The sequence below is a fragment of the Suricata suricatta genome, chromosome 3 (assembly GCF_006229205.1).
Source record: "Suricata suricatta isolate VVHF042 chromosome 3, meerkat_22Aug2017_6uvM2_HiC, whole genome shotgun sequence".
NCBI classification, from domain to species: domain Eukaryota; kingdom Metazoa; phylum Chordata; class Mammalia; order Carnivora; family Herpestidae; genus Suricata; species Suricata suricatta.
Window position 1 is genome coordinate 59,130,757 of NC_043702.1, and position 12,512 is coordinate 59,143,268.

At 32.4% G+C, this 12,512-nt stretch overlaps 1 protein-coding gene across 1 annotated transcript in view; it reads left to right on the forward strand.

The window, feature by feature from the left end:
- TLK1 (tousled like kinase 1) overlaps positions 1-12,512 on the forward strand; it is a 138,769-nt gene that overhangs the window by 99,832 nt on the left and 26,425 nt on the right. Inside the window, exon 12 of the mRNA XM_029934394.1 lies at positions 9,041-9,107. Within this exon, the coding sequence (XP_029790254.1) occupies positions 9,041-9,107 (67 nt within the window). The remainder of the gene's footprint in view (positions 1-9,040; positions 9,108-12,512) is intronic.

Genomic DNA, 12,512 nt, shown 5'->3' on the forward strand with positions numbered 1-12,512 from the left:
CTGAAAAATCTTTCATTGGAGCCTTGAATCTATTTTCATTTTATGTGTTATTTATTAGGGCTTAAATCTGGTCTTTGTTTGTACTATTGATTTATCCTGCTTCATCTCTCATCCTTGTTTTTTCCTTTTATTGGATTATTCAGTTTTTGTTTACTAGACAAGTCACCTGACCATAGAAAAACGATCTTGAATGGAGCAGAAGCTGTATTTGAAGATTAGATAACTGAGAATATTTTAAAACAGATTAACAAAATCTATCTATGGATTTATATAGGCCAAAGAATTCCAAGTAGAATGAATAAAAAGAAGTACTCACCTAGAACCATCATAATGAAATTTCAGAAAAATCAAAGAAAGAGGAAAAATTCTTAAAAGTAGCCAAAGGATCAAAAAAGAATTATTGGGAATATAAGTTAAGGCAAAAATATTCCAGGTAAATGCTGTATGAGGCTCAGTACAATTTTAAGGCAAAAAAAGAAAGAAAGAAACAAAGTGGTTATTTCATAACTATAAAAAAAGTTCAAATCACCAGGAAAATATAGTAATTCTAAATTTGCATGCATGTAATAATGTGGCCTCAAGATAAATAAAAAATTGACTGTACTTTCAAGAGAGATAAACGGATCACAAATCATAATAGATTTCAGCATACAACATTTCATAGTAATTGAACAGATAGATAAAATTTTTAAAAAGTATGGGTGTAATTTTAATGAGATTGACAAATTTGACATTTATAGTATATCCCCTAACATCTGCAGAATGTCTTCTTTTTATAGCATGGACTTAAAGAAATTTACCATGTTAAGTCATAACGTCAAGTCCCAACAAATTTCAAAAGATTGAAGGTGTTTGTATAACACTGGCATTGTGTCTTCCTTAAATGTTTGGTAGAACTCATGGGTAAAACTTAAAGGATTAGAATCATAGAATATGACATCTGATTACAGTGGAATGAAACTGGAAATCAGTAACAAAAAAGGTAATGAAAAAAATTTCAATGAAAATGAGAAAAATATCTTTGGATGACAGTGAAAGTGCTGCATAGCAAAATTTGTGAGATAAATCTGATTCAGTGGGGGACATTAATAGCGTCATGTACATAGATATGAAAAGAAGAAAAACTCAAACTTTATAAATTAAGCATCCATTTCAGTAAGTTAGATGAGCAATAGAATTAACCAAAGAAAGAAGAGGGAAAAGATAAGAACAGAAATTAACAATACAGGAAATATATGTAATACAGAGAATCAACCAATCCAAAATGTGTTTTTCCCCAATAACTAAACTAATAAAATTAAAAAAGAGAGAAGACAACCATTATCAGGAATGTAAAAAGGATTATTACTGCAGAGTCTATAGATATTTAAAGGAAAACAAAATATATATATTATAAATGGCTTAAGGGGTGCCTGCATGCCTCAGTTGGTTAAGCATCTGACTCTTGATTTCAGTTCAGGTCATGATCTTATGGTTGCTGAGATACAGACTCTGGCTCTGCACTGACAGTGCAGAGCCTGCTTGGGATTCTCTCTCTCCCTCTTTCTCTGCCCCTCCTTCACTCATGCTCACTTATTCTCTCTCAAAATAAAAAACATTAACAAATAATGGCTTAAATTTGAAATTTTTTGTGAAATGGATTAATTTCTAGAAAAATCTAACTTAACAAAGTTGACACTGGAAAAAGTCTAAATAGTTCTGTAAATTTCAAGAAATTGAATCTGTAATTAAAAAGTCTTTGATCAAAGAAAACTCCAGGCACAGATGATTTCATTTATGAATTGTAACATCCATTTAAGGAAGAAATAGTGCCACTCTTTTTAAAACTTTTTTTTAAAGAATAGTTAAGTACTTCCAAATTATTTTATGAAACCAGCATAATCTAGGTGTCAAAATTTAATAAGGATGACACAAAGAAGGAAAGTTATAGGCTCTTCTCACTTATAAAGCCAAATGTAAAAATCTTAAATAAAATATTAGCAACCCAACATATAATATGCATCAAGACCCAGTTGGGTTTTAGGTATGCAGGTTGGTTTAATATTTTTTTTTAAATCAGTGAAATTTTCCATGTAAGGAGAAAGATCATATGATAATCTTAAAAGATGCCAAAACAAAAAATTTGAGACGAAATTCAGCATTCATCTTTGGTTAAAACTCTTAGGAATCAGTAGAAGGAAAAACTTCCTTAATCTACACTGTACATTCATTTTTCTTTCAGCATGCCTATCTACATGCCGTGCTCTTGGGTCATGATGGCCTTGTGGCCTTATGTATCATTTCCTTTTCCTGGCTTCTGCTCTTCCTCTTTAATCAAGCCCAAATATTATACCTCTTCTGTGTCTTTTCCTAATTTCCTTCAGACAAAAGATTTTTTTCTTTGCTGTGTGTACTCAAAACTGTATTATCAAGGATAATCACGTTATGTTAAGGTCAGCTAATTAGCGACCTTAATCCCCTTTTATCTTTTGCCCTGTTAGGTAACATGTTCGCAAATTCCAAAGATTAGGATGTATTTACTTTTCAAGCAGTTATTCTGCCTGTCAGTCTGCCCTCTGACCCAAGATTCACATCTTTCCCACATGTAAAATATATTCATCCTATTCCAGCATCCACAAAAGAATCAACCCATTATAGCATCAACCCAGCATTCAAAATCTCATGTAAATTTCATCAGCTCAAATGTTCTGAATCTCATTATCTAAATCAGGTATGAGTGAGAATCTGTATAATCCACTCCAGAACACAATTTCTCTTAATCTGTGAACTTCAAGAAGTGGTTATCTCTTCTCAAAATAACTCCCTATTTTAAGGTCAACTCCTTCACTATCTTAATTCTCCTATGCTGTATAATTTAACATATTCACATTTCCCAGGGATTAGAACATGTGGACATTGTTGGAGAGCCATTATTCAGCATACCACATTAGCACTTGGTATAAATTATTAGTTCTCAATTCAACTGTTAATTGTATTGAGAACATTTGGGCTCTTTGGAAGCAGACTAGTCTCATCCTTCTCACACACCTCCATTCTTTCTCACGATGATACTTTTTAAAAAATATTGAGGTGAACTCGCATAACATACACTTTACCATTTAGTGTACAATTCAGTGGCATTACGTGCGTTTACAATATATGCAACCCTTTTAGATTCAAAACTTTATTAACCCAGGACACCTTATACCCATTAAATAATCACTTCCTCTTTGTTCCTCCCCTCATTTTCAGATAACAGTTTTCTCTGTGTATTTGCCTTTTTGGATAGTTCACTGGCTTTCACTTGGTATAATATATTAAGGATGTGTCCATGTTGTAGCATGCATCAGTACTTCATTCTTTTTTATGTCTGACTATATCCCATTGTATGTATATGCATGTACATGCACACTTTGTTTTATCCATTCATCTATTGATGAACATTTAGATTGTTTCCACCTTTTGGCTATTGTGAGTAATGCTGATATAAACATTCATTTACAAGTTTCTGTGTAGACACATGTTTTCATTTCTTTTGAGTAGATACCTAGGAGTAGAATTCCAATGTAATTCTGTTTAAATTCTTGCTAAACTTGTTCATATCTGCAGTATTTTACATTCCTACCAGCAATACACAAGAGTCTATTTCTTTAGGTCTTTGGCAACACTTTTTAGTTTCCCTTTTTTTTTTTTTTTTTTTTTTTGAGAAAGAGAAAAAGCAGAGGAAGGGCAAGAGGGAGAGAGAATCCCAAACAGACTCCACCTGTCAGTGAGTAGCCTGACACCTCTGGCTCTATCCCACAAACACAAGATCATGACCTGAGCCTAAGTCAAGAATCAGAGGCTTACCCAACTGAGCCACCCAGGTGCCCCTGTTTTCCATTTTAAAATTAGAATCATCTTAGTAGCTGTAAAATGTCATTTCATTGTGGTTTTGATTTATATTCCTGAATGACTGATTATATTCAATGTCTTTTAATGGGCTTGTTGGTCTTTGTATAGATATTCAGGTCTTTTGCTCAGTTTTTAATCCAGCTGCTTGTCCTTTTATTGTTGAGTTGTAAGAGTTCTTCATATATACTGAATACTACACCCTTATCAGATATATGATATGTAGATATTTTCTCCCATGCTATAAATTATCTTACTTCCTTGATAATGTCCTTTATTTTATTTTATTTTTTATGGTATTAAGTTGATTATTGTTTTTTGCTCATGGTTCTGGTATCAAACCCATGGCCATGAAGATTTATCCTTGTGCTGTCTTCTAATATTTTTCTAGTTTTAGCCCTTATATTTAAATTACTGATTCCTTTGGGTTAATTTTTCATGTAGAGTGAGGTAGGGGTCCAACTTCATTCTTCTGCATGTGGTTTCTGAGTTGTCCCAGCACCATTTGTTGGAGAGACCATTCTTTCCCCCATTGAAAGATCTTGGAACCCTTGTCAGAAATCAACTGGCCATGAATATTTGCGTTTATTTCTGTATTCTGTTCTATTCCTTTGGTCAATGTGTCTGTCTTTATGGTAGTACCATGCTGTTTTAATGACCATAACTTTGTAGTAGTAAATTTTGAAATAGGTAGTGGGAGTCCTATAGCTTTGTTGTTTCTTTTTCAATATTATTTTTTGTATTTGAGGCCCCTTTGCAATTGTGTATGAATTTGAGAATTAGCTTTTCTATTTTAGCAAATTGAGCCATTTGTATTTTGATTAGGATATACTGAATATATGGATCACTTTGAGAAGGATTGCCTCTTAATAATATTAAGTCTACTAATCCATGAACATAAAAGTCATTTCATTTAATTAGTTTTCATTAATTTTCCTAGCACTGTTTTGTAGTTTTTAATGTACAAGTCACTTTCTGGGTTAAATTTATTTCTAGGTATTTTATTCTCATTGGATTCTATTATAAATGGAATTGTATTCTTAATATTGTTTTTAGACTGTTTGTTGCTGGTGTATAGAGACACAACTTATTTTTGTGGGTTGATCTTGTACCATACAACTTTGCTGAGTTTATTAGCTCTAGTGGTATTTTCTTGTTCATTCTTCAAGATTTTCTACATCTAGAGTTATGTCATCTGCAAATAAAGATAATTTACTTCTTTTTTAATTCTCATGCATTATGTTATGCTTCTTTTTCTTAACTCCTCTGGTAGGACTTTCTAGTACAGTATTGAATAGCAGTGGTGAAAGCATCATTGCCTTCTTCCTCACCATAAGGGGAAAGCTTTCGGTCTTTCACCACTGAGTATCATGTTAGTTGTGGGTTTTTAATAAATTCCCTGTATCATGTTGAGGAACTTGAGTTTTTGGAGGGCTTTTCAAAGTCAGATTAGTCTTGGGGTTCCTGGGTGGCTCAGTTGGTTAAGCGTCCAACTCTTGATTTTGTTCAAGTCATGATCTCATGGTTCATGGGATCAAGCCTCCCATGGGCATGGATCCTACTCAGGATTCTCTGTCTCCCTCTCTCTCTGTTCTTCCTCTGTGCTCGCACGTGTGCGCACATTCTCTCTCCCTCATAAATAAACTTAAAAAAAAAGGCAGACTTGTCTCATGCCCCACCTTCATTCATTTAAAAAATCTAATCCTCAATGCATGGCTCATAGCCTCATATTACTAAATTATACAAATAAATGGGCTTGCCTTATTTTTTAAGTGCCTGTAACAGTCTTCTTTACCATAGCTTGCATTCCTTAACTTTGAGACTTAAGATTAATTTCCTTCTTAAACAGAATGTCTTTGAGGAATTGATTATCAAATTTGTTTGAAATGAGTATTGTTTTCTGTTATCTGTACTAGTTACTTCTATTAGTCATCTCACATTTCTATCAAACTATTGTAAAAACGGTTCTTTGAATTAGAAATAAAATTTTCATCCACTTAGGGGCGATTGAGTATTGGACTTTGGCTCAGGTTGTGATCGCACGGTTCATGAGTTCAAGCCCTGCGTCGTGCTCACTGCTGTCATTACAGAGCCACTTCAGATCCCGTTCACCTGCCTCTATGCCCTTCCCCCACTTATGCTCTCATAAAAATAAAAATTTTTAAAAAACATTAAAAGAAAACAATTCTCATCCATTTAGATTCATTATGGATGATTATCAAGAGTTAAGTCATATGTTTGAGGTTTAAATTTTTTGGCTTTTAAAACAAAGTTTTAAATAAACTTACTCTAGGAGCTTTAGCATGCCCCTAAATAAACACATATATGTATATTTGAACATAATAAAATATTAACCATTCAGGCTATAATGTCAGGTATGACTTATATAGGGAGGAGTTGGACTTTATCTTCACATTATCTGTGAATAAAAGATTTGCTAAGTAACCTAACCAACAGACTTGCTTAAGAGTGAAAATTTTTAGGATCTTTAAAGACACATCATAAAAATAATTATGTAGCCATTTAAAATTAATATTATCCTAGATTACCTTTTTTCATTCTATATATTAAAAACTTGTTTATTTTAAAAGAATTGTCCTCAATTTTCTCTAAATTCATTTTACATTTTTTTTCAAATACTTTACATTTTATCTAAAAACATTTTTCCTTCATGGAAATAGACAACAGAGATATCTAAAAAGTTCTAATATGTCAGGTATTTCCTGTTAGGAAAATTCAGAGAAATGTAAGAAGTGTCTGTTTTGCATTTTATTTCGTGAGACACACCCCGGGATAGAAATTTTCAAATGGAGATCTGTGAACCCCCGAATTTATGAATATGTGACATTTTCTGGAGAGAGTGTTTCTGAATTCCCTTAGATATCCATGGTCATAAAATGGTAAGAATCACTGTCTAGAAAGTATCCTAATATTTAATGCTTTCTATAGAATTTGCTTATTAATGTGTCAAAACCAAGCAGAGAAAAATTGGTAAATATATTTTACTGTTTATTTGAAACTTAGTAGTAGCTATTGTAGTAATCCTCAAAATGCAGGAAGTAAATAGCTAAATTCTGCTGCTGCTGAAAGTTACCGTTAAGCTTTAGTGAGAATTTTAAGCATTTAACACTAGGAGTAGACCTATGAAATAATGTTCTGAGGTCCAAGGTTTTTAAATCAATGAAGAAATATTACTAAGTAAATGTGAGCAGGGAGTATTTGTATGCATTTGTTTAGCTATGGGATGTGGATGATTTGAACCACAACGTAAAACATATTAACAACTGGAACTAAGTGCTATTAAATAGCAAATATGCATTACATATGATATAAGATTATCCAGACAATATTCAACAGACTAAATCATGGAGCTAAGTCATATTAATTCATTATTGACTCACAGGAATAGTAGCTATTAAAAACTACACCAACTAAAGACAACAAAATCTCCTTACCTCCAAATTACAGAAATTCCCAGCCATCTGTATATGTAAAGGCTTGGCAAGTTTTCCTGAGAGCCAAACTTCTTAGTAGAATACAGTTTCAAAAATTATAGGAAATTCAGATTGTACCAAATTTTCACTGGTGGCATATATATACCTATCCAAAAGGTATTTGCTAAAAATTCTTAAAGCTTTTCTTTATTGGATTAGTAGAGATTTTATCAATTTTTGTTTCCAAATCCTTTTCCTTTAACATCATCTTTACCTCTTATCTCTCTTTCAATCCATCTGTATTCACACTGCAACACTTCTCTAAATGTAAGCATCTGCTGCAACTATCCGCCTGTTGTTATATTTGGTGTAACAAAATCCTGCAGTTGTGTTAACCTATGACATTTAACTTTAAATGTTTATTTTTTCACTCTTGATATTTCTAGTGGAATACTAACTGAATTTCTTGGAGGGTTTTGTTTCGTTTGAATACCCTTCCTTTAGAATTAGTAAATTTAACTAACATCTAGCTAAAGGAGAGTAACATTTATATTAAGTGTTGCTGAGGGACCTAAATGAAAAACATAAATAAATCATATGTAGGTTGGGAGCTTCACCAAGTGCCCCCAGAACACATAAATAAACGAACAGGCCTAAGTATGATGGATAAAAGCAATTCTTTCAGTGTTAAGGTATGAAATGGAAGTTATTTTATTGTAGAGTGGTTTTTCTTCTTTATCAGAAAACAGAATCATTTTTCTTTAGGAAATGTTTTAATGTATGTCTTTTTATGGACCTACATATAGTAAGCTGGTTATTTTTCAGTGTTCTGTAGGAGTGTTTGAAATTACTAATGAAATAACCACAGAGTACTTTCAAGACTTAAAGTTCTGTCTACTTATATTTTATTAAGAATCTGTGTTTTGACTGTAGTTTTAGCATTCCTTTTTCTCATTTAATACATGGAAGCAGAAAGTAGAAAAATGTCGTAGTTTTTTCCTTTTTGTTTTTTTTTTTAAACCATTACCCAACTGGACAGACTATGTAGTAATTTACTCTTAGAATACAGTGACATTCATTCCTTGGTCTGAAAGTCCATTTGTAAGCTGGCCCCTCCTTACCTCTCCTCCTTCTCACAGACTCTTTGACTGTTTTGATGCTTACATTGTTTTTCTTCTTCTTAGAGTATTCCAGCCTGTGTCCATCTTAGCATCCTTGCACTTGTCCTATGTCTAGGACATACTCTCCCAGGTTCTCTTGTAGTTGTCTTTTTGATTTTTCGATCAAGACCACCTCCCTAACACTCACTGCATGTAGTGTAATATAGTCAGTCATTACCATACCGCCCTTTTTGTTTTCTTCAGAGTACTTACTGCTATTTCGGATTATTTTATTTCTTTTTTAAATTGTTTTCTACCTCATCCCCACTCCAGAGTGTAAGTTCAAACTAAATGAAGGGAGAAAATGTCTTTTTCATTGTATCCTTAGGACTTAAATTCTAGAACATCATATATAGCACTCATTAAATAGTTGCAGAATTTATCAATTAGGTGTTCCATCTGTAAGTAATAGATGTATTGTGAAGAATATTTTAAAGGACTTCTGGCTTATATTCTGGACTGAATGTTGTCAACACTAGTATTTTGAAAAACGTTGATTTTATCTTTTGCTGGTTATTAATAAGAAATATTAAGTATTCATCTTAATATCTAGAATTACAATTTCATTTTTGACAGGTTGACTTTGGCAGAATATCATGAACAGGAAGAAATTTTCAAACTTAGACTAGGACATCTCAAAAAGGTATGTGAAGCTTATGCTGGAATTTTAATTTGTTACCAGAGGACGTGGAAAATTGTTACTATAAATCTCTTGTTGGAGAAGTCAGTTCAGAGAGAAAATACCCAAAGCTCAGACAAAAAATTAAGAGGAGCATTAAATGTATACTTTTCAAGTTGAAAATATTAAAATAACGTTCCTTTTACCTTGTGGCAGCTTACAAATTTTGAAATGCTGATAATACCAAGGCTCTGTAGTGGAGAAGTGACTCCTGGCCAGACTTTCAGGGTCTTAATATTACTCTGTTTAAGACTATTTTTGTAAAAATCCTTCATTTTTAAGATGCAATGTCAATTTCCATATTGTTTGTGTCCATTTATAATAAACTGAAATAATTATAAATTAAGAACAAACTTGGTTCTTTGACTTAACTTTTAAGCTATCAAATGCTTGATTAAATGTTTCAATTAAAATATATACACTGGCAAATTTAGAAGAGCCTTAATCATCAGTAATAGTATAAAGTGATATAATTTATAAAAATGTTGCTGTGTTATAGTAAATTTTTAAAATGTATAGCTTTGTACTGATTTGTAAACTGATATTGTAATCAGTTCATTGTTTTTACAGTTTTTCAGTTCAAACCATTTCAAATAAATAATAGATTTTCCCACTCAAAATGAAGTTACTGACAGGTATAAAATTATTTTTCTTTGACCCAGTTTTTTTATTCTGCTTTTTCCTTGTCACATTACTTACATATTTTTTTAATAGGCTGAATAATTGCTAAAATTGAGTTAGTGAACTAATGGAATAGCTTCTGTGAAGTTGTCTTCCTGACGTAGGCTGAGGTAGGACACAGAAACCCGTCCTGGAAGCATATGCTGTCATTACTATATTTGGTTTTGTTTTTGGAATGCCATCAATGTGCTTTCAGACCCCTGCCATTTAATTACAGAGAATAGAAAAAAATATATATAAATGTATCTACATATATGTGTAATTTGCATTAGTGTTTTTAACTATGCCATATCTGTGTATGCCTTTGCTCAGAAAACTTTCAGCCCCAGATACTTGGAACAATAAATTGTGAAATGATTTATTCTGGTCTTTTTTCTTTTTAAGGTATATTTTGTTCTGTTATAATTATTGACTATTTTTCCTGCTCTTTGAGTTAAAGTAGACAACTTCAGTCTATTCTAATGGATGGAGTTTTAATGAGACTGTTGGTGGATTTTGAAGTACAGAATTAGTATAAGTATTTGTGTACCTACCTAAGCAGTTGTCATAATGAATTCATAGAGACCTATGCTTGATGACCCGTATAAAGATTTATCAATTTTTTTCCAACCAGCCTTTCTTGATAATGATACACTTTAACTGGAGGGTTATTATCTTTACATATAATAGCTTATTTTAAATTACTCTTTCTAATAATGAGATTGTACATGTGTATCTTATTTTATGAAAACCTGTTATATAAAATCTGAAATTACAAAGCAGTTATATTAGGATTCGGCTATTTGTATTACAAAAAATACCTTATCTTTTGAAAGCTTCAGAGAGAGTTGTTTTTGGTGTTGGTTGGTTGTGCTTGGTTGACTTTAAAGCTTTCCTGGTACTTTGAAAATACTTGGTTTCTCTGAAACACTTCTGTTTTAAGTATTCTAAAGGCAGGTATACTTACTATCTAAGTAGTTGCAAGCTGTTGTAGAATACTACACTTTCTCTTCTAACCTCTGTATTAGCCTCTTTCTCTGTGTTTGACTTCTCATTCTTTTGCACTCATTCTTTCTAATAATTGTCCCCTCCATAATCATTTACCTACTTTATTTTTTCAGCTTTTATCAGATTTACTCAACAGCTCTAGATTTCTAACTTCATCTTCTTAGCCACTTTACAACAGTACTTTTCTTTGACCAACATCATGGAATATTTTAGGAGAGTGGATAAACTACAAATGCTGAAATATGCTCTCATGTCTGGAATTCTCACATTTTCTTCTAAAAAGCTATTTTGGGTGAGAAGAATGAACGCATTATAAAGAAAGTTGTTGGTAGTACATACAGAGAACAGAGTTGAGTAAGTAGTGTCATCTTAGAGCACAAATAAACAGCAGTTGCCTGCTTACCACTTGGATATAAATTCTTGAGTTGCACAATTAAATAATAAGCATTAAGTCACATGTTTTAAAAATAATTTATTTCGCATTCCAAAGCACAGTTGGAAAATAGGCCATCAAAGTAGGTCATTCTGTTATCTAAAAAAGTAGATTGGACACTTTTAATACATAGAGAACAAGCTTCAGGTAAGAGAAAAGATGTTATGACCTCTGTCTGAGCAGCTCCCTTTGCTTCCTGGATTTATTAAGCTGACATAACTGTACCCACCTTGTAACTATAGAATTTCTTCCATAGGCTGGATCTGATCCATGTATATTTGAGGTCCTTGTAACCTGCACAGGAATTAACCTATAGTATACCAGCTTACGGTTTAGATTTGGAGCCCGACATACTCTTGCTTTCATACTATCTTTAATAAAAACTCTTTAAATTCAGTAGAATTTATTAGATTAAATTTGTTGGCATCGAAAGAGAAAACTTATTTACTGAGGAAGCCCATGTTATTTGGACATATGAGACTAAAAGACCTACTTATTTTTTCTTGAAATGAATGATTTATGATGTGCATTGTAGTTTATAAAGATCATCATAATAATTGAATAGGTAAACCAAAATATGAAAAGTATATTTACCATTGAATAAATCATAAAATTCAGTTCACATTCTGTGCTGTTCTGCAGGGTTTGAAATATAATAAATCCAGAGCTGTTAGAGTGATAGAGTAAGAAATGAAAGTTAAGCAGAAGGCTCCAGAAGTAAGTCCATGGCTAACAAATAGATATTTCTGGGGCTTAGAGGCTTATTAGTTTTGCCTTCTGAGATTAGGAAAATCGCTGTGTAGCAATACTTTTTTAATATATATCAAGAATTCTTCAATATTTTCAGTTCTCAGTTTATGAAATCATTGCTCACTCATTAACTTAAGTGATTTATTTCCACACTCTGCCTGATACAGGCATGATTCATATCCCCAGTTCAGGAGAATTAACATGATAACTATACTTGATGGACTCTGAAGTTTTAACCAGTCTAGAGTGAACATTAATGTTAACTTTTTGAATGCCAAGATCTTCTCTCTCTGTTTTGTTAAAATTAATAAAGCTGGTACCTGGCAAAGCCAAACAGGAACCTTTTTCCACTCTCATTTTGGTGGCAATACCTGTACACTTATTCCTACAATTTCTTTTGTTGTCGTTAAGGTAGCAAGTTGATTCTTGTTGTATTCAGAAGAATTAATTCACTTACTACTTTCTTTGCATCTGTCTTCAAATAGTGGTGGTGTTGGCTTTTTGTTTTCTCAGGTACA